The following is a 23,884-nucleotide window of genomic DNA, read 5'->3' on the forward strand; positions in this document are numbered from 1 at the left end:
CATATAGATTTATCGTTTCAGATGCAGAAGCAATTGTAAAAATACTCTCCCGTTGATAAATGATAAGATCGATGAATGTTTGAGACAGTAACAAGAACTGAACTATAAAGATGAACCCTTCTGATTAAATGACATTACGCTAAAAGACGTCAAACGTATATAATTATTATCCCTTCGAAATTAACTATCCTTCATGGTTAACATTTGGCAGTAAACACAAGTTTATGCACACTCTCCCTCCCAGTTAGATTTGATAATTTGGTAAATTTGTTTGAGGCTTTCATTAAGAGGGAACCGCTTTAACGTTCATTTATTTATCATTATCATTTCCCTATTTTAAAATGAAATGTCAAATATCATGTTTTCCACCAAAGATCACTTGGAAAACATTGTGTTATCGAGCTGTATACGCATACGAACAGTCGTCTTGGCGTGCTAGAATGGACTCGTCCGAAGACTTTGACAACTTCAAACGTTGTCATCCGAACCTTAGTATGTCAAGCATTTGGACTTTGGCTAAATTACGTCCAGCTAGTCTCTCCTTGTTGAAATTTCTTGCTTGTATCTGTTGTAAGCGACCACCAGACCAACCGGAAGATTGTTTCCGCTGTTTCCGGAAGCGCAAAAATGAAACAGTGCACTTATTGTTTGAGTGTCCCTGTACTGACGGCGAAAGACTGCTAAATACGTTCCTTACCAATGTCAGATCATTGAGTATTACCCTCAGTCAAATGTTAAGTCGAATTTCAACTCATGAACTCATTGACTATATGCTTGGTAAAATTGACGAAAACTTAACTGAAGTGTTAACTGTCGATCTGTAACCAACATTCTTGATTCTATGTGCTGAACTTCTAAAACAAGTGCACAAATAGTATGGACTATACAATATCATGCACTTGTATGACTGTCTCATGAATGTAAGTTAGGTGGCTGAGATTTCAATCCCATTCATGTACAACATTAAGACTCAATTAACATAGATTCCTTTTCGTTTTCGAAGAAGCTGAGTTTAAAGTCTTAGGCAGTACCTGTTATTATGTGTTATGTTACAATCGTACATTCTTATTTTGTAACTGTGTATATTTTCTGTTTGTCTATCATATGTAAATTGACGTGTATTATTTTGCTATTTGTTTCACATGTATTTTGCTATGTACATCTTCAGAAAATGGAGGCAATAAAGATATATATATATATATTAGTGTCATTTCAGATTTTTACAATCACAACTGAGTCATGTCAAGAGACTAGGGCAGAGTCGAGGACAATATTTACTCCGCGATACATTGTTCGAGATATTTGCTGCCAAATATATACCTTAAGGTGGTATCACGTTTTGAATTTCCGGTGAATGATAAAAAAAACCCCAAAGAATATTCAGTTCTTTCCAAAATCGTTATGTTATGATTCAACCAAATGATTTTCTTTGTCCACCAGAAAGGAACAATTCTTATATCTTAATATTCAGGTTTGGTACCTTTATTACAGACAATAACCTAAAACAATAGAGATTCTTACGTGACTTCAGTGAGCTCAACAAAGCAATTTAAAGCACAAATATTACTGTGGAATCTAAAGTAAGTTACACACCAGAATGTCCTACCAAGATACTTACAAAAACATATGTAGAATGCAGAGATAAAAATAATTTTGACAGCTTGTGAAAACTAATGACAAATTTTGACAGGAGTATGGTGACTTATGACCTAATTAAAAATTGTCTGTTATTTCTACCTTCCAGTTTTATTTTCTTAAAATTGATATTCTATATTGTAGCTTACAACTCATAAATTAAAACAATAAAAGAATATATTGTTACCTTACTGTCGCTTTGTCTATCCAAATCACGTAAGAATTCCTATTGTTTTAGTCTTTTGTCACTAATTAAAGCAACTCAGTGTTGCAATCATACAAAACTCATCCCTTATTTTCACATAGATATCGAGGATTATCTAACGAGCACATGTATTGGACACACAAGTAACGATTGTGTATTGCAATAATGCTAAACTATCTCAGCCGTGACGTGCCTTTAAACCTATTTATGTTTTTGGTTTTATGTTATTAGTTAATTGAGATAAGAGAATAATCAATTTACTCACAGCTTCAGCGTAAGTAAAATAAATTAGTCTTGCCTTTCAGAAAACATAATGCCAAAAAGTTGTTTTGACTGAAACAACAATTTTGACAAAATTACACATACATCACGTGGAATTAAGATTGCTTAACAGTTCATTGAAATAAAATAAAATACAAAAGATTATTGCACAGTAAAGTGTACTTCAAATGTCTTTTGATAATAAATATTTACATTTAATTTTTGTTTAAACAGAAAGAAGTATATGTTCGTGTGGACAACACTGGTTATCTTTTCCACGAATTTGCACACGAGGTCTGACGTCATTCACGAAATCTAAACAAAATAGCGTCTTTAAATATGGATTAGAAGACTATAATTAAACTTATAGGAAGGCTAAGTAAAATTTAACAAACCTTTGGACACGTCCTTTTAACTATTCTATCTAGAGATGTAAAAATCATAATTCTGACACTTAAAATATTTTCTGACATTCATGGACGAAAACAAACTATTTCATAGTAAACTACTGTACACTATCAATATAAGTATTTAATGTTATTTTACCAACAGCAATTCTTTGATAATTTTCAGAAGACAATGTCATTTAAAACCCGTTTAAACGATAAAAAGTCTTAAACGGACATTTCCTTAAAATATATGCTCACCAGGACTTTTGAATGTGTGTAGATGTATTCCTCTGTACTTTGAGCATTCGGAGCTAGGTGACATAAACCGTCATTGGGTTCGTCTATTCCAGCCAACTAAAACAAACATGACCCATTTACGTAACATTATTATCATTCCCATATAAGAAAACAACTACAACAACAACGACAAACAAGAATTCTAAACGGTGTCAACAGTTAAGTTTTTACAGCAATAACATTTCTTGAAGTTCTATTAAGTCACATACAAGATACAGTGTAAGACATAACACTCTAGACATGTGACCATAGGACAAGAATTCCTCAGGAGACATAACTGTGAGCCATGTGAGTAATAGCACTTCGAAAATAGAACATTGAGAGTTGACCCTCTTCAAATCTAGGTATCTAACTCTTTCAAGGGAAATACTGTATTGTTACAGTGCATGTTTTTTCTAAGTTATATGAATATTCATCCATGTGTAAAGAAGTTATATACAGGTCAAGACAAACACTTGAAATACTTGACCTCGACGGGTAACCCTGATATTTGAGCTATGAGCCTGACTTGCAAGTGACACCTTGTCATAATATGGTGAATGGTTTGCATTCGTGTATACAGACGTTGGGGAGAAAAATGGCATTAAATGTTTTACCTTAAAATGTGTCAATGGGCTATAGCTCTTTTTCAAGTTTTGTACCAAGCTTTTCAATATACTTCTTTGCAAAACATGACATAAAATCTTTGACTTAAAAATTTGATTTTGTCCCTTCAGCTAGAGTTTTTGGTCTTGCACACATCGTCTTATAGTGCCAATATCAGTATTCGAATATCTATTCATGCATACATTTTGAGCTAACGACAATTGTCCTGCTGCCCAGGCTAAATCTATAAAATTATATAGTATTATAACTGTTAAAGAATCATTATAATTTTTGAAGTCTCTTTAAAAAATCCTATTCATTCTCGATTAGTTGTAAATAAACAAACAAACAAATAGATGATAAATGAACAATAGATAAAGTCATAAAATATGTAGGAGCCTTTACATGTCATAAAACATGTAAGAGCCTTTAAATCCTTTAAAGCTGATTTTAAAATAGGTCGCCTAATATATCAAAAGATAGTTAGCGTTTACCTTTCCGTCTCCTGCAAAGTGAAATCCAGAATCAGACACGTAGACAAGAATTCGTCTTGACTGGTTTCGCCAGCCAATAATATTCTAAAGAACAAAGAAACAATTATAAATAGTATAAACCTTAACAAACGTAAACTAAGATAAACATCATGTATGCATTTATACTAATACCAGCTCATTATTCCTATGGTAAGACAAAAAGATGATGTTTAAAATGTTACAAGGAAAATGACACAATTGATTCGGTACAAAGTACACTTCAGTACGTAGTACACAATGGCACTACCGATATATTCTTTATCGTAAAGAGGGTCATTGACCCTAAAGCGCTCACTTGTATACAAGGCATCAATTGTGCTTGTAATGGTACAAGTACTGAGTTCGGTTTCTTCTACATCAGCCTATATTATATACATGTCATACACATTACTGAACCTAGGGCAATGATTTCATTAATTACGGTAAAGAGTACAACTCTGATATCACATGCCAGATGTGAAGGCTCTAGCTATTATTGATCCAGAGAAGAAGAATTTCAAGGTTTCTTATGTATTAAGTCTATAGTAAGAACATGTCACACATAGGGGCGATGCAATTTTTGACCATAGGGCAGCAGTTTGGACAAATATAGTAGAGAGTCAAACCCTTATATCACTAGGCAAATATCAAAGCTCTAGTGAAGAAAATTTGTCTGAAAAGGCTGAGAGCGTAAAAAAAATTAACCAAAACTTCAATGAACCGGAACCATTTGAACAACTTTGAATGAGGGCTACCCAAAGATCATTCGTGTAAATTTAAATCAAACTATATTCAGTGGTTTTGGATGAGACTTGTTTAAACAAATTATTGGTGAAAAGTGACTTCGCCCTCTGACGGCCATACTTTTAGAAGGTCACACAAAAACAAATTGTGCGAAATTATTTTAAATTCGGGCTAACAGTTTTATATATGAAGATTTTATATATACATATATATCGGGGAAAGTGACCACGTCCCTGGCAACCACGATTTTTGACATATCAGAATAATTTGAACAACATTTGTAGAGGGCAAGCAGTTTCACACATGATTTTTTAAAGTTTTCGCCATATACATATACATATGGCGGCCATGTTTTTGACGTTCCAAAATAATTTTAACAATCTTGGTAGAGAGTCACATAAGGAGCATTTGTGTAATATTGTTTTAAAATCGGGCAAGCAGTGTCACAAAAAAAGACTTTAAATTTTCACTATATACATATAGAGAAATTGACCATGTTTTTTTTTTATATGAATCGGTATAATTTGAACAATTTTGATAGAAGATGTCATAAGGACCATTTGTGTGAAATTATTTTTAAATCGGACCATCGTTTTAGCAGCTGATATCGCTTGAAGATTTTTCTATTTTTAGCTATGGCAGTCTCTATGTGCAACCAAGCGGAACTGTCTGAACAACCCAATTTTCATCAAAATCTATTTAGTGGTTTTGGAGGTCATGTCGTTTAAACACAATTTGTGACGACGGACGGACGGATGCTTGCACGCACGACGGACACATCGCGATCACAATAGCTCACCATGAGCACTTTGTGCTCAGGTGAGCTGACAAGAAATCGACTAAGAAAAGTCAGTCATCAACTATTTTGTTATGTCTAATGAGTTTTAAGGGGTTTATGACTAGTAAATCTGGCACTTGATACTAGAAAAATAAACGTTATTAGCAAGTACAATGAATGTAAGAAGCGCCTTTCGCCAAGTTCAAATATCGATGCGTTACTTACCGGACACACCGAAGCTTGAACAATTGCATCTAACCCTCCTTCAAGGGGATCAAAGTTTGCCGATACACGAGTTTTATTCATGACGTCCTGACAATAAAGCAAAATCAATAATGAAATCATTTAATGCTTTGGTAATGCGAAAATTACGAATTGTAAGGTGGAATTATTCATGTATTAATATATCAGTTTGATTATGTTTGCACATAAAACGTTGACATTAAAATCACTTCCTTGACATGTCTCATATTAATTTATAAATTAAAGTGTTGGTGTTTTTGTCTGGTTTGAGTATGTAGTAAAATTTTGTCCGCGTCTTAAAAGTACATTACAACTTTATTTCCTTAAAACGTACGTAGTCAAACTTAGTAATATATGGTATTCAAGCTGAAACTTGAAACAGTGGATAGTGTGTTTTATGGTATTAATTACTCAAACAAAATGTATTGCCTGGGTCATTGCGTATTTTTCTTAAAGACCACTGAAATACTATATGACCAATATAAAATCAATAATGTCCGAGTTACAAATAACGAAGTTTACCATAATTTCGAGCCAATTTGATCGTTTTCAAATGTGTCCTTCGGGACCACCAGTTGGAACAGAGGATCTAAACTGGGCAAGACTATGTATACGTTATTTTATTTCACTTTTGAAAAATCTGGGGAAGAATGTATCCTGTAAAGATTAAGGATGCCCAGGGTTACAAAAGGTAGATTCAAATTTACTGAACTATAGTAATTCGTACTAACTCAAGCAATTGACTTTTTAGCTGGTTAAATACCATGTTTGTTTCCTTCAAGTAAATACGTTATATAGGTTTTTAGTATACGACCCTCTAAAGGAAATTCATATACAAAGAAGTAGGAAAATTTATTTCGGTTTATCTGTGATGGCTGATTTCTGCCATGGCGTGATAGCGTGTGCACGAGGCGAAAACACGAAAACTCGACACATTTGACACGAAAACATGACGCTTGGAAGGCGCCAACACAACATATTTATTTGTCGAGTTTTGTGTTTGCGGGTATGAAAATGTCATGTTGGCATTCTTTATTTGCTGTGTTATCGTGACTTCTCACCGCCGACACGAAAACACGTTAGCAGGACAATCTCTTTATTTGTCGAGTTTGCGTGTTTTCGTCCCGTCGACACGAAAACTCGACAAATATCTTATTTGTCGAGTTTTAGTTTTGTCATCTTCCGTTAGACATGCGCACAACAATTACACATATGCGCGCATAGAGATCTGGATTGATGATAGCCAATATAGCGCACAATATATTAGCAGAATATCAAAAACTTAGCATTGCATCCTATCGCATCTTAAAATTGTAAGTAACAATGGCCAAAGGGATGTTTAAATTACCTTATGTGTTGTTTTATTCTCAATTTCTCTAAAAACGAATCAAATAAGTCTATCGTTCCCATTTCATGTACTCAACACATTGTTTTGTAATATTTTAAAGCTTTAAATACTTTCAGCAGTACTCCTTGTCTGATTTTTTTATAGAAAGTATATGAGAGCCGTGCCATGAGAAAACCAACACAGTGGCTTTGCGGCCAGCATGGATCCAGACCAGTCTGCGCATCCGCTGGTCAGGATCCATGCTGTTCGCTAACAGTTTCTCTAATTGCAATAGACTTTGAAAGCGAACAGCATGAATCCTGACCAGACTGCGCGGACGCGCAGGCTGGTCAGGATCCATGCTGGTCGCAAAGCCACTATTTTGGTTTTCTCATGGCGCGGCTTATGTGTGCTTGCAAATATCATTCTCACCGACCATTGTTTGAAATACAGTTAAAAATCTAAAAGTGTGTAACAGGCCAGTGTCAAAGCCTTTTAATCTTATAGATATATTGGTCGTGCGGTTCATTTCCATAGTTACGTTAATCAAATATACGATATCAATTTTTCGTACTGTAATATGAACAATCTTTGCATAGTTATTAGTAAGAAGATACCAAATAACCAATGAAAACGGAACAATAGGTATTAAAAATCAAACTGACCAATTTCTGGTAAAAAATCAACCTTACATCCGTATATTTTCACAATAACGTCAGTAACCAACACCATTTTGCTAACTTTCCGAAGTCCATTTCAATACAAAGACATATTAAGTATTAATCATTTATTATTTTTTCACAGTTACTGTAACGTAACGTCAAGACGTCGATAACGGCTTTTTAAAGCAACAATGTTGTGTAGTGTTTCTGCTGTAATTCATTCATCATATTGGCATTATGAAACCATTTAGAATTGGAGACATGTTTATGTAATTGTGCAGATGAATGAAAATAGAAACACACTTAGTAGTTGTTAATGATTAAATTCTGTCTCCAATTGGACATGCGCACTTATACTACTTCCTTAATAGATTACGTCTCACACAATATATTTCACATTGATCAAAAACTCACCCGTTCTTTAACTGCCATAAATACTACTATATCCGAATATCGTACATCCAGTTATTGATAAACTTACACTTAAGGTAGTTGCCGATGGCCGGACTATTTCGAAAGAGCCTCAAGATGCTTGAATAAAAACTTATAGAACACCCCTCGTATATTCTTTGTGTGTTTTTGTGACGTTCGTCTTCTTGTAAGAAAATGTCCATCTAAGCGCAAGTCACATTATAAGATGTAACTACTTACCATGAATTTCTGGACGTCTTTACTGAGGTGAAGTCTATGGATATAGCCGTAAGTCGGGTCGCATTTGGTACGCATCCATATGCATGGATTTTCCAAACTAAACGCAAAAGCAATAAATGCATTTAATCAGTTATATAAATGTTATGAACTTTGAGTTTATGACGTAAATATTTTACTCGGAAATGTAAACAAAACCATACAATCTGGTATAAAGACAATTTGAAAGAAGAACTTGAAATTGCCGTACCCGTTTAATCATAGTGGATAGAAACTTGTGAGTTGTTATCTTAATATGATAAACATTCGTGTCAAGTCATTCAAAAAATTAAAGGGTAAAAAGATATAGAATAGACATGCAATACTGTTTTCTGTCACTGCAGCCGGCGATATTTGACCCTTTATCAACTTGACAACAATTGCCTCATTATAACAAATACTTAAGCCCGCTTATTTGAATATAAAAGATAAGAAGCAAAATGCTGCGTATCTAATCCTTGATGTCGACCCTCGATCTGTACCTTGAACCACCAACGAATATCATGTTCTGCACGTGGTTTCCTTATTGCAAACACTTGTTTCATTTATTGAAACATTTTTAATTTTAAAGAGATATGGTCTGCCTATTTGACCTTTGATAATGGTACGATCTTGCACTTGAACAACATCACTGATGAATTGCGCTTTGTACATACGTCTTATTGCATGTATGACAAATCATAATCCCAAAGGGTAAACAGATACAGTGCGGACACGGAATACTCTCTATTAGACTTTTGATTTTATCACGACCTTACTTTGAATCGACGTGATCGAACGTTGTGTTCTACATGCCGTCTTATTATCTAAAAATCCTTTAAAAGGACAAAAAGATAAAAGCCGGCATAATTTTGCAACAGATAAAAACAATATGCCCCTCTTTAAATGTTCGAAAGACATTACAAAGTTGTTTATACAATTTCCAAAACCTTTTAATGCTTGTCCTTATAAAAACAGAGCAGGTCTTCAAAATGAAATTGTAAACAATAACTGTTCCTGTTATTCCTGATGCCTAAAATATAGTAGTCTATATTGGTGCATATTTACTTAGAACTTTAGTTGTTAATATAAGAGCTATCCTCAGTCTTGAGAATAAGGCTAGAATTAAGAGTTTTAGTAAAATGTACAAAACACATATGGTTTCGTTTTATTCGTAATAATATGTATACACAAGCAATTGTTTTGCATGAAGTACTTCGAAATTTCTGACGGTATTGCACTGCTTGCATGAATTGTGACCTGATTTTATAATGCCACAGAAAGAAAGTCTGCTCATTGCAGAGCTCATTGTAGACCTAGATTTGTTGCAATTCCGCACGTAATTAGTGTATAATATGTATAATATACTGACTAAAGATTAGAGTTGGTATTACCATGGTTACAAAATATATACATTTAAGATAATTTTTGTTCAAATTGCTAAAATCCGATATTTGCCCGAGTCTGTAATTTATACTGGCGCTCCAGTTCTGCAGTAAGCCACAGTCCAGAAATTCTCTGTACATATTAAAGTGTTTTCAAGTTTGTCAACGGTAGAAAAAGAGATTTTCAATATTTTTACCTGACATGTCGCGAAGAATTCATTCACCATAGATTGGAAAATATGAACATTTTTTCGCTGCTAAATCATTCTATATATTTCACTCATGCATGGTTTCAAAATTAAACATGAGAACTTGTAGGAAATAGGTCTAAAACTATCTGTTATTTAACCAAACACTTCATCTAAATTATTTTCAATAGCTTTTCAATGTATGATATTTACTCACTGCTGTGGCGTTGTAATAGAGAACGGTTGAACCGGTTTATCAACGAATGATCCAAACCCAACCTGTATGTCGCTTGTATAAGATTTTCTAAGCACATCAACTGAAAGCAAATGCATCATTTCGTATTACCAAGGATTTTTTAAAACTTCACATCCTCTAGAGATGTTATGTCAGAAAATATTAAATGAACATACCTCTGAAAGTTCACCCCAATATTAAAAATGATAACAAAAGTATTTCTTACATCCACGTATTTACAATAGAACACAAGACTTCAATATTTCTCTTATGATATAGGTGTTTTTTTTTATATCCGTGTATTTACAAAAGGACCATCAGAGACGTGAATATATTTCCACGTTGACATGCAAATTTCGTATCGAGTGTGTGACGTCATATATAAGGTTTTTACATGCACGACTGTCCAGAAGGTTTAAATCAGCTGTCAGTCACAGAAACACAGGTAAGATCACATTTTTGTTATATACAAAAGGACAGTGCAAAGGTTTATTTTTTCCTACTTTTTAAAAAATATAAGGGAAAAACTTTGCCCTATAGGGATCAATATATGTATTACGTTTCATGAAGATTCACCAATACGGTTACTTTTTGTGAGAGTTTATGAATTTTAGAACGATTAAAGGGCAATAACTCTAAAGTTACAGGAGAAATCCTGATAAAAGATATGCACACACCACCACCCTACAGTGATGTATATTTGTGATAAATGTCATGAAAATCCATCAATAAATTACTGTGTTATGTGGAATTTTATAGATTATAAAGATTCTAAAGTAATTAAAGGGCAATAACTCTAGACATAATAATGTGACCCTGTTTAAACTGCGCAGGCACCAACATGTTATAATGATCTACAATTGCAAAATTTCATAAAGATTCTTTAATAGGTTACTTACATACTGTCAAAAATTCTATTTCTTACTAAATCAAGGGTTAAAACTCTGCGTCCGTGCAGGGATGCTACAGACCAAGTTTGGTGAAAATCCAGGATGTAAGTAAGGGATACTAATATACAATACAATACAAGAGGGCCATGATGACCCTATATCGCTCACCTGAGTTTGGTAGCTTGCATGAACAATTAAAAGTTTCTACTAAAACAAGAGGGCCAAGATGGCCCTAGGTCACTCACCTGAGAAACACACCATAACACACGATAACAGTGTTGTAAACATGTTTGACCTGGTGATTTCATGGAAATAAATATTCTGACCAATTATCATTAAAATTGGAGCAAAAATCTTGAGTATAAATAAGTATTTTCTTTGATTCGACCTGTGACCTAATTTTTGACCCCAGAGCACGATACCCATATTCGATCTTGACCTAGATTTCATCAAGGCTATCATTTTGACCAAATTTCATGAAGATCAATTGAAAATTGATTTGACCTAGTGACCTAGTTTTTGACCCCAGATGACCCATTTTCAAAGTCAGCCTAAATTTCATCAAGGTTATCATTCTGACCAAAATTCACGAAGATTAATTGAAAAATACAGCCTCTATCGCATACACAAGGTTTTTCTTTGATTTGACCTAGTGACCTAGTTTTTGACCCCAGATGACCCATTTTCGAACTCGGCCTAGATTTTATCAAGATAATCATTCTGACAAAAATTCATGAAGATTAATTGAAAAATACAGCCTCTATCACATACACAAGGTTTTTCTTTGATTTGACCTAGTGACCTAGTTTTTGATCCCAGATGACCCACTTTCAAACTCGGCCTAGATTTTATCAAGGTAATCATTCTGACCAATTTTCATGAAGATCAGTTGAAAAATATAGCTTCTATCGCATACACAGGCTAAATGTTGACAGACAGACGACAGACAGACGACAGGCGACGGACGCCGGACATTGAGCGATCAGAAAAACTCACCTGAGCATTGCTCAGATGAGCTAAAAAGGGGGCCAAGCTATACCATTTGAACAAACTTGATAAAAATCCATTCCAGAATGCTACTGACTAAGTTTGGTGGAATCAGATTTTTCGTGGTTCAAGTGGCTCAAATGTCTTTGCTAAAGCTTAAAAAACAAACAAAAATGTAAGCCAGTAGGTCATGGAAAAGAAGATTCAAGATAACTACTGAAATATGTATGAAAAAGTATACAGGTTGTCCAAATCTCTTTACTGTAGCTTCCAAAACAAAAAAGTAGGTTTAGAATATAAATGACGAGTATCTGTATCAAAAGTTATGCATTATACTTCTGGTCCAAATTTCTTTCCCGTTGCTTCAAAAACAAATAAGTCTATGTAAAACAATGGAAAACCTGGACGTGGCCTATATTAACCCCAGGATCAAGATTTGAACAATCTTGGTAGAGAACCACTAGAGCATGCCACATACCAAGTATCTAAGCTCTGTGCCTTATGATTTCAGAAAATAATTTTTTTATGGTTTTTCCCTATATAAGCCAATGTAAAAACTGTTGACACCGGGGCGCAAAAACATCTAAGCTCTGGGCCTTATAGTTTAAAGATATTTTTAAAGGTTTTTCTCTATACAAGTCTATTTAAACCATGTGCCACCCTCCTGGGCGGGGCCATTTTAACCCAAGGGGAATGATTTAAACAATCTTTGTAAAGGACTATTATATGATGATGCATACCAAATATCAAAGCCCTAGGCCATGTTGTTTTTTCCCTATATAAGTCTATGTTTGATCCTAGGGAGATAGTTTGAACAATCTTGGTAGTGCACCAATAGATGATGCTTCATACCAAATATCAAAGCCCTAGGCCCTGTGGGTTTGGACAAGAAGATTTTCAAAGTGTTTTCCCTATATAGTCTGTATAAAGCATGCGACCCACAGCGCGTGACCCGAAGAGGATAATTTGAACATTCTTGGTAGAGGTCCTATGAGGATACATTGAACAACCTTGGTAGAGGACCACTAGATGATGCCACATACCAGATGTCAAAGCCCTAAGTTCTGTACGGAACTCAATTCTTTGAACTATTTTTTTTAAAGAAGAACATCCAAGAAAAAATCCCTGTGAAGTTGCACCAAAATTAGCCTGGTTGTTTAGGCCGAGATGTTGTTTAAAGGAAAATGTTGACGGACAACGGACGACGCACGACGGGCAACCACTGACCACAATAGCTCAAAAGACGTTAATTTCAGGAATTTTCTATTTTAGTAACAGTGACATTGACCTTACTGTGACCTTGGCCACAAAAACCGTCCCCAACCTTCCTGTCGTATTAAGCTACATACATACCTAGTTTCGTCACAATATTTTGTTCCAACTAAGAGTAATTTAACGGAAAGCATTTTTAGTTACAACGACCAAAAATACAATCCAAAGCTTTTTTACAATTAAGCTTGCTATACACCAAGTTTGGCCACTGCATGTCAGTCCTAACAGAAACCACGTTTTTTATGATCTAAATAATCATATTAGTAACTTTGACCTTGACCATGACCCTGTGGCATCTAAATGGTTATTGCACTATTAAAACAAGAAAACACAAACAAAAGTTTAACGCCCGGACTGGGATTACAACAACAACTTGTCTGCTGCCCTTCAAAATCTCTACACTCAAAAAGGTCAAATGCGCCAACACCTTAGCCCAATCATAGGAATGTTCATGGGAAAAGTCTTTCAAAAGTTTGTTTTCTTATCTTAGCTCTGGGGGTCCTTAAATCTGTAAAGGGGGATTAACAGACTTTACAAGGATGTCACAAACCACGTTTGGTGAAAAACTATCAAGTGGTTCATAAGGCATTTCTATTATACTTTAAGCTCTGGCAGCACCTAAAATCAGTCATGAGAAATAATTTTAATCAATATGAGAGAATGCCTTACAAAGATGCTACAGTCCAAGTTTGACAATGATTCTTCAAGTGGAAACTGCATTAAATTTTTCTACTTTGATTATACCTAAAAGCTGTCCAGCGGAACCATTTGAAAAAGGATCTTACAAGAATGCTACAGATCAAGCTTGGTGATGATCCATCAAATGGTTCATGAGAAATGTCATTTACTTTTTCTTTATATATTTAGCTCTAGTGGCACCAAGCAGAACCATTCGTACAACTAAATACAAACAAAACACGTACAATATACAATGCTGAAGTGATATCAGTACGTTACTAATGTGCCGTCTATGTGAAGTATGACGTTCCTAATGAAAACAGAAGAAAAATGTGTCAAAGTTATCTTACTACTCTTGCTGACAAGGCCATAGGTTTCTCCCCATCTTTCCTTCATTGTATTTGTATAGTCTATTACGAAATAAATATCTGTGGGCAAATTAAGGGTTGGACGATATTTCAACAGTATTTCGACTGGGTCTCCTGAAACAATATATTAACATAATAATAGCTTTTTGTATACAGCACGAAGTATATTCCTCCGATCATAAATAAAGTACAAACTTAGTTATATGTCGTTTTATCTTTTACTCCGAATTGGACAATCTTTATACGTAAGACAGAAATGCTTTTAAAGCTACTCATATGCTAATGTACAAGTATAGTGATATAATATAAATCCTACTAGATTACGTTTTATATGTGATCATAGTGTAACGCCTCTATGAAATAGTAAAATAAATTATTCTATATCTATTTTATTTATCCAATCGTGAACGTTTATTTGCAACACGTGACAATATGATCGCACTGGATGCACTTGCGTACAAAAAAGCCCAGTATTTTTACCGTATTTGGACGGTTGAACAGTCCCATGTTAAAAATATGATAAAGCCCGAAACGCGTGAAAATGTTCCGAATGTAAATCGGGTGAAGTAGGCGCTCAATGAACAGAATTTGATTATGCGTCTTGATATCAGTCTGTCTGTCGTTTGTTTGTTAACACAAAAACGAAAGTGCAAGTCATGGGAATGTTGTCCGATTTGGATATAAACTCATAAAAGACTAATGTAGGAATTTTCAAAAGGTGGTTGAAACAGGCTGTTCTAGGCGAAAACTGAAAATAATTCACGTATATTTCTAAATGAATTAAAATAAATATAGAATAAAAAGATTATTTAGGGCCTAACATTGTTCAGTATAATATATATTTGCACTCATACCAAGAAGGGAAAATACAGAAAATCAGAAATACAATTTTCAGTGAATCCTTTTTAATTTTAACCAAAATAAAATAGATATAGAATAAAAAGGTTATTTAACATTGTACTGTACAATCTACCCAGCTGGGTACTCGTCCAAATATATCTCCGTACTGTACAGAACAATGTTAAATACCGGTAACCTAATAGTATCTAACACAGGATATACTTAGTAAACATAATGCAAAATATGACATTCATATATTGCAAATATATTTCATTTTTGCAACTTGCATGCAGATTTTTTGATATAGATTAATCATTTTTGATTTAATCCGATCATGTATCGTCGTTTCCTATGTGATATTTTGAAGTATGACCTTTGTCACATGTGCACATGGAGCTTGTGTTGTAATTCATTTAAATACAGAATCTGTAGCATGTACCTGTTTATGCATATAAAAGTCAATTAAATCATATTTCGGGTACGAACTGACTGTAAAACTGAAAATTGGTCGGAAAGATAATAAACTTTTCTTTTCTATATTCTGATACAACATTTAGGACTAAATTAATAGCTTGTTGCGTCATTTGGCAAACGTAATTTTGACCGATAAAGGTGGCTGACAGCAGCACATCTTACCTTTAAATCATCTTTCGAACCGTCTTTGTAAATTGGGAAATAATCCTTGTAAATGGATTTGATTTCATTATATTTGGATTTGCACACCACTTCAGGGTTAGTTTCAGACTTTTTAAAGGCAGTTTTCAATATTAAAAAGAACTGTAGGGGAAGTAAGGATCCGTGGTGCTGTATCTATAATTAAATTTTCTTTTATATCATCGGATTCAAAGTCAGTTTCAGTCATAGAAGATTTTTAGTGAAATCCAAACGGTTTTATGACTAATCAAGATGGAGGACAACTCAAGAAACAGTTCTTTGAAATAAATTCAAATGGGTCAAGTGGTTCGGCAGAAATGCCGTTTGAAGAATTGCCTATTTTAATTTCTGGCTGCCGTACTATTTGACAAATTAAAATAATTTCCACATTTAAATTAATTAAAAAAAAAGATTCAGAGCTATGACTAACAGTTTATGAAGAGGTGTTGTCTGAATAATTTTCTATTTAATTTTCTATTTAAATTTCTGTCTTTTGACGAATCGATATAATAAGAATAGACCAATTTTAGTAAAGGGAAAATAAAGATATTTCTGTGAAATTATTCCCAAATCAGGCAAAGCAATTTCTAAAAAGAAGTTTCCATTATAGAAATATAAGGAAAAGTGATAACGCCCAAATGCAAACAAGTATTTTAACCAATCATAATAATCTGAACAATCTTGCTAGATGGTCACCCACGTAACAATTGTATCAAATTTTCAAAACAATACAAGTAATATCTGCGTATATTTTTATTATAGAAATAGAAGGAAACGTCAAAAGCCTCTATGGCGGCCAAATGTTTTGACGAATCGGAATATTACGATTACAAGGAATACATTTGTGTAATTATTTCAAGTCAGTGCAACAGTTTCTGCCATTTAACTTTTGTTAAATTTCCAAAACTATACATCTAGGGAAAAGTGACCTTGTCCAAATGATAAAATAGTCGAATGACAATTGTGCAAAGAATATACACCATACCTGGTTTCAAGTTTAGTTTTACATGCTGCGGAGCTAACTGAACTGCTTTTCGACTTTTTGTTCCATCTTGTAATGGTTCATTCTGTATAATGGAAGCAAAATAATTTAGCTTTCAATTATTTCTCTTTAGATTCTTGACATTAAAGCAGTGGGCACGTTTGGAAAATCCGAATTTTTCGTGCAATTACATAGACTCCGTATTATGGCATTCTCCCGTCTACGGAAAGCCACGTGCTCGTAATGAAGACTTTAAATAAAAATGTTTAAAAAGAACCATAATTGTTTCTTTTAGGAAAAAAAAAAACTAAAAGCGTTTTATTATGAAGTTACAGTTATAAAATCTGATAAAAGAAACAAGTACAATCAGGAAAACATACTATGAACTTTACAAATATCTAAAAATACCTTGAGTATTTGGGTCCTAGGCGTGGCAGGAGCTACAATTTCTGTTGTTTTCTGAAAAAGGAAGCTGCATCTGTTAATTAGCACCTTTGCAATTGCAAACAAAAACAATAATTTATTTAACAGTAAATTCAAAATCAGCAAATAAATATTAAGACATAAATTGGTTAAAGCCTAAACATATTCGGCCGGGAATGAAAAAATGTGATATATTACAAAAAGTTCATTCACCTCAATAAACAAAGGTTCCTTGAATGGATCTACTTTAAACCCGTACCAAATTACAGGATCTGTAACTGATGCACTCGTTGTGTAGGTCACTGCACTAGCATCCTAGAGGACAAATAATATTTCCTTATTAAAGTCAAACATATTTAAAAGAATCAAGTGTTGTAAAAGTATCTATTGCAGTTAAAGGCATCACAGTATGGTTCAGGCTATATATTAGCAAAGATTCCCTAAGCTTTACGAGGGATACTATGTTCCGGAGACATCAATATTGTCTGATTACTTCTGTCAAGCTAAAGGTAGTGGACATGTTATAACAATCGACACTTTTCGTTGGATTACATTTGCTCCGCATGCGATCACGGCATTCTCCGTTTGTAATTAAAAACCATTTACTCCTGTGTTCGAAAAATACAAAGGGATGCCGAAATAGGATACTCGAACACGTAATTACACGGAAACAGACATTTGTCATTACGGATCCATTACCTTCTGTTAAATTGAAATGAGTAATAAAATAGGGCTATTATAACAGTAGCACGATCTGGGATGCTGTATTTGACTCGAGTGGATTTTTGTTAGATCGGATCTCACAAGGCGCTTGCGCGCCGAGTGTGATCCGACCTTGCAAAATCCATGAGAGCCGAATACAAAATTCCAGATCTAGCTACTGTTATAATGACCCTTTTATTATATATCTCTACCCTTTTTTGTTTTGTAATTGAACGAAACATTCAACGTTTATCAATATTAGAATGGAACTAAGTAAAGTTGTTTTTTGCGCTATATATAGAACTATGTCAGGTCATGCATATTAATTAAAGTAGTCCAGCAGCATACAATACAGAAAGTACAATAGGGAATTTAAAAGGTACAATACGGATTTTTTCTGCCTGTTCATATTTAATTGTGAAATACAAGGCAATTTTTTACAGAATTTATGTAGGTAATATTATATAATATAAGCAAGTACAGGACAAAACATCTCCATAATTCAATTCAAGACAGTTAGCTATAGTAAAATGCTATATCTAATACAAAGTTTAAATAACAGTCGAAGTAGGTATAATTAACTTGATGTGTCAAGTGGTGATAAAATCAGTGTTATGGTTACAAAGTTAAGGTCTGGACAAGAAGTGTACCGGACTCGGTCACACAGTGATAACTGCTGGAAGCTTATTGAATTTGTTTTACATACTCCTTTTCCGCCTGAATATATGTACTTCTTAAAGCCGATATAGCATTGTTAATAAAATGCACTGTTTGTCTTGAATACGTTTAAATAATGCTTTGATTATTCAAAAAAAGTATTTCACACATCATCGAAAAATGGATCTGAAATAGCTGAATGATATAGTTATGGACATGTATTATTAAATCTCTTTGCCTTGCACTTTTATTGACTATAATTGCAAACACATTGGTTATGTAAAGCATTCAAATCATTAAAATTAAAAAGATACAACAGTAATGTGTATAGATATACATTTGACTAATAAGTTTACCTTCTGGATATCTAGCTCACTCCATAATAAATCAATTGTTATTTCTATAGATTTCCGGTGTACTGCTTCTAGTTTGGTTACTTTGCACTCAACAACAAGGCATTCATAATCAAGGCAGGACTGAAAACAAAATATCTCAAATCTTCATAAAATAGTCTGTATTATCAGAATTGTTCAACGTATTGGACGAATAATGATAATCGGCAAATTCCGTTCGATTACGTCGTCTCCGTATATAATTTCGGCATTTTTGGCTGTTACATTGCTTATTATCCCCCGCCGGGGGGTGGGGGGGGGGTATTGAAATGGCGTTGTCCGTCCGTCCGTCCATTTCTCTGTAACTACTTGGTAGAATTTCATGAAACTTAAAATAAACATGAACCAACATACTGCGATGATGCCCGTCAAGTTTTTTTTTGATTGGTCAATTTTCCTCAGAGTTATTGCCCTTGATTTAATAAAAAATGTCCGTCTGCAGCCATTTCTCAGTAACTAACAGGTAGAATTTCATCAAATTTGAAATAGACATGAACCAAGATACTGCGCTGATGCCCGTCAAGTTTTTTTTTTTTTGATAGGTCAATTTCCCTCAGAGTTATTGCCCTTGATTTAATGAAAAATGTCCGTCTGCAGCCATTTCTCAGTAACTAGCAGGTAGAATTTCATCAGACTTGAAATAGACATGAACCAAGATACTGCGATGAGGCCCTTCAAGTTCTTTTTCGATTGGTCAATTTTCCATATAGTTATTGCCCTTTAATTGTTTAAAAATCCACAGATCTGTACATAACAAACCAACCAATGGGAAGAATTTCATTAAACTTCTTTCATTCTTTTCCATGAACATTTAATATAAGCATGTGATGTTGTGTACCTACACCTGGTCGCCACCTTACCTTGGTCACTCCCCCCACCCCCCCACATTTTTTTTTCATTTTTCGTTTTCTATCAATATTAATAATCAACATGTAAACTGTTGTATCCTCACCCCTCCCCCCCCCCCCACCCCCACCCAAACAAACCATTCATTTTCTTTTAATTTGATTTTGACTAATGAAATTATTTGCTTCTTGGTAACATTCTTAACTTTTTGCTGGATATATTTTTTTTTTGCCGTTCCTCACCTCTGACCCTTTCGGCGGGGGATTCCAATTCATCGAATTTGCTTGTATAAACTACATTTACGACCGATGAATGCCAAAATAACACGCAAGGATATGTAATCGCACGGACATTGCTGACTGAAATTACTGGCCAGCAACTTTTAAGACATTTTAGCACGCAAGACAAGCCACAAAAACCAAAAGCTGTTTCCTTTTGCTGACAAGACGAAATTACCAAAATAACACACAATAGACATGTGGTAGTTTTCTGCAAAAGACGTTAAAAACAAATACAAAAATGTATTACATATATACCGAAAAAAGGAAACAACAATATTTACTTGTAAAACTTCATTATTTACAATAATTTCAATTCAACCAAGAATTAATTCGATAAGCTATAGAGCAAGGGTGAAAGGGAAATATTTGATAAACTCACGATGCGTTTTCCCTTTCCACCATCAGCAATCCAATCGTCATATGAAACTGATGTGAGGTTGTTTCGATCTTAAATGTGTCATTATTTTTTATTATTATTATTAAACATGAACAGCATGCCTTTATATAGTAACAATATGAATATTCCTTAAAATTTAGTAAGGATGTGAAAAAATGTGCATCATTTTCGATACAATGTAATCTTACATGAGCATAATTTTAGAACTTACTAAACAAACTAAGTAAAATGATAAATTGTGATTTTTTTAAATATTTTTATTCAACGGGCTAACAAAACTCTATGAGGAAAAACACAAATGTAATGAGCATTTTACACACGTCATCTTTATCTGTATACCAATTGAAATATCTCCCTTCTTTACCTGTTACAGACAAAGTAGATTCCACCGACTTCTTCAGATCTATACTTGAAACGGTGTTAACATCAAAATGTTTTACGAACGTGTAATATCGAAAATATGCCTTCAAGCGTTAGACAAACGCGTACACTGAATAGCCTATAGATCGATATTTATTTTTAATACATTTCACCTCATTTAAAACCCTATAAAATAATCTTGTTACGGTTTACATTACCGTTTGAGATTCCCATCTTATTTGGCCGTCCGGCAGTTATTGAACAGTCTTCAGACACATTCTTAAATGTAAAATGCATTAGTTAATATTAAAAGCAGAACGTGGAAACTGTTTGAAAATGCATATTAAAATATATCTTTAATTGAAGTATTCGATAAAAACTCTTTAATAGGTTAGGTAAGACCAGGGTGAATATGCTGTAATTAAAACAACATAACTTAATATTTAGAAATTAATCCTTACAGAGAAATACTTTATGGCGAGTTATTAGGAAAAGAACTATTACCCGGCATTTTCAGTACAGGCAAAATATAATTTACTTGATACTAATTTGAAGGGGATACCTTTATTTTTAAAGTAATTGGTATTTTAGTTTATACGAATTTATTTGATCAAAACTTAAAGCTTATTTGAACTCTCTCGAATTCACTTTCTATTTAACCCGGGAGAATGGTTGATCAAGACCGAAGTGAAAACCAGTCTGATATCTTAATTACTAGCTGTATTAACCCAAACAAAAAAATAATTTAACAAACAACTAATTCTATATCAATTCTATACTAATTCTATACTGTTTAGTATACTATTACAGTATAGAATTAGTATAGCATTGTATTGTATACTATTTGACCGTCAATAGTATACTCTCTCATAAACAATGGCGGGTATACCATTAGTATACTATTATACATTGTACCCTGCTTGTGTATATCATTAGTATACCATTATACTTTGTAAAATATTGAGTATACCATTAGTATACCATTATACTTTACCCTGCAAGACTTTAGAAGAATCTGATCTTTTTCATACATATCCCTGGTAGATTATGTCACGGGAACAATTGTAGGAATAAACAATTAGTTTTGGTCATCTCTGCTTTGTTTTATTACAGACAGAAATTTACAGCCTTCTGTAACTAAGGGGTTTGCTAGGATATTTATTATTAATGTGGGGCCTGAGTGCATTCTCTTATAAGTTTTTTAAGGATTAAGATGTTAAACTATGGTGATTCAAATGGATTTTAAAGAAAATTCAAGCAGGTTTGATTTGTTATCTTTTTTAAAATTGTTATTATTAATCTTCTAATTAAATGTGATCTATCACATCATGCAACGGTTTTTGTTGTTGTTTTAGATTCATGCATCTTTCTTATTTCCTTACAGCAGTAAATTTTGGAAACATTTACAGCAATGAAAATGTACTTTGACATTTTCATAAGATATTTTTCAATCAAAGACGTATAAAACACATGTTTTAATATTAACTATGTTTAAATATACAAGCTGCAGATCTCGAAATCTGACACCAGCTGGCGTCGAGGTAAATACCCCGGATACCTGTAGGCTGTAGCCTAAACCTGGGAAGAAGATTGTTCCAGCCGAAACATTTTCATGTAAAATCATCAGACTACTCTAAATCAAAACAAAATATTCATGTTTGAAAGGCTAATGAAATTATTTACAATATGTATTTTATTTGTTCTTTTATTGCCATATTACCGGATTTATAATCTTGTTATCCAACAGCAAATTGCGAGTACACATGTACACTTGCAGAATGACTGGTAATAAAGTATAAACAATCGAGCTATAAATGTTAATGACCTCTTATCCAATCAGAAAGGGGGAATTTGAATGCCTTATAACTTGTGGCAATACGATACTTCCACGCAAAGAAGTAGTCCCCCTAAGTGTCACCTGTTTGTCTAAAAAATACGAAATTTTCAGACAAGCCTCACATATCAATGCAAAATATACTTTCTTAACATTAATTTAGTTCAAATCTTTTGTTTTGGAAACACTATTTACTGGGTCGCATCTGTTTCTGAAAATAGCAACTTTCGGAAAAACCCAAAGGTCGCGCATGTTTTCAGGTCGGCCGCCATTTTGAAATTTGTGAAAACAAGAGGATACACAATATCGTCAAAAATCAATATAACTGTTGATTCAAAAGCATGGAAACGATTAAAAATGAAATTATTGTTTAATCATAACATGTGGTGAGTGTTTTAATTTATTTATTATCATTCAGAATTAAAAATCTTAGCGAGAAGTTTACAAATCTTTTGTATTAACAGAGGGTACGAAAGATCGAAAATTAATACAGCGCCGGTAGAAAACGAGTTATTCTTTAGTTTAAACACAACAATTTGACTTCAATTCAAAGTATTATTACATATTATATGTAACAATATATCATTTCTTCCGTCTGTATGCGAAATAATTAGCTACACTGCCCAATATTAGTCCGAAACATTTGTCCGTTTCGTCCCCTACGGATTCGTACTTAGAGGATTGCTTTTAGATTTGAATTTACAAGGTAAACGATTGTTCAATAGAAGTTTTTGTATGTAGTTTTGATTGATATTTTTAACTTGTTCATCGTTTAATGTGTTACAACTTATGTAAAATAAAATCAGGAAAGTAGATTCCTCGGAAGCACCGTGAACAATGCAAACTGAAAATTGCAGACTGGGTTGTATTATTTTCTATCATCTGATCATTTTAATCGGTGAGAGATGGCCTCATATTTATTTGTAAATAACAGCTGCATCAATTGTCTTATCTATTTGACTTTTGCAGGTGAGACTGATCATTGATAAGACAATAAATTAACAAGTGCTGTTTTCATATTGGAGGAGATGATTGCATGTACGGGCACTGGGCTGGGAAAATCAAACCCTGGCGATTAAACACTGACTACCCTTAAACCCGATGAAAGTTGAAGACCTGAAAGGTAAAAATAAATATTTTATATTACTTTTGATTAATTCAGGATTTTTATTTTGTTGGTTTCACAATTTTGTAACATTGACTATGGCA

The 23,884-nt window shown here is 33.6% G+C and overlaps 1 protein-coding gene across 5 annotated transcripts in view; it reads right to left on the minus strand.

The window, feature by feature from the left end:
- Nucleotides 1-23,884, minus strand: part of LOC123530779 (integrin alpha-5-like) — a 75,672-nt gene that overhangs the window by 8,312 nt on the left and 43,476 nt on the right. For 2 of the 5 annotated variants that reach the window (XM_053518661.1, XM_053518663.1), the window contains 12 exons: nucleotides 21,060-21,120; nucleotides 20,464-20,531; nucleotides 18,922-19,041; nucleotides 17,420-17,521; nucleotides 17,192-17,242; nucleotides 16,787-16,868; nucleotides 14,290-14,421; nucleotides 10,095-10,194; nucleotides 8,290-8,386; nucleotides 5,632-5,718; nucleotides 3,867-3,950; nucleotides 2,749-2,844 (listed from right to left, as the gene is read on the minus strand). In XM_053518661.1, coding sequence (XP_053374636.1) covers nucleotides 2,749-2,844; nucleotides 3,867-3,950; nucleotides 5,632-5,718; nucleotides 8,290-8,386; nucleotides 10,095-10,194; nucleotides 14,290-14,421; nucleotides 16,787-16,868; nucleotides 17,192-17,242; nucleotides 17,420-17,521; nucleotides 18,922-19,041; nucleotides 20,464-20,531; nucleotides 21,060-21,120 — 1,080 coding nt within the window. Of the gene's footprint in view, nucleotides 1-2,748; nucleotides 2,845-3,866; nucleotides 3,951-5,631; nucleotides 5,719-6,175; nucleotides 6,307-8,289; nucleotides 8,387-10,094; nucleotides 10,195-14,289; nucleotides 14,422-16,786; nucleotides 16,869-17,191; nucleotides 17,243-17,419; nucleotides 17,522-18,921; nucleotides 19,042-20,463; nucleotides 20,532-21,059; nucleotides 21,121-23,884 lie in introns of those variants that run through there. The other 3 variants (XM_053518662.1, XR_008366277.1, XM_053518664.1) reach the window with 3 other exon arrangements.

This window comes from Mercenaria mercenaria, chromosome 11 (genome assembly GCF_021730395.1).
Source record: "Mercenaria mercenaria strain notata chromosome 11, MADL_Memer_1, whole genome shotgun sequence".
Lineage (NCBI taxonomy): Eukaryota > Metazoa > Mollusca > Bivalvia > Venerida > Veneridae > Mercenaria > Mercenaria mercenaria.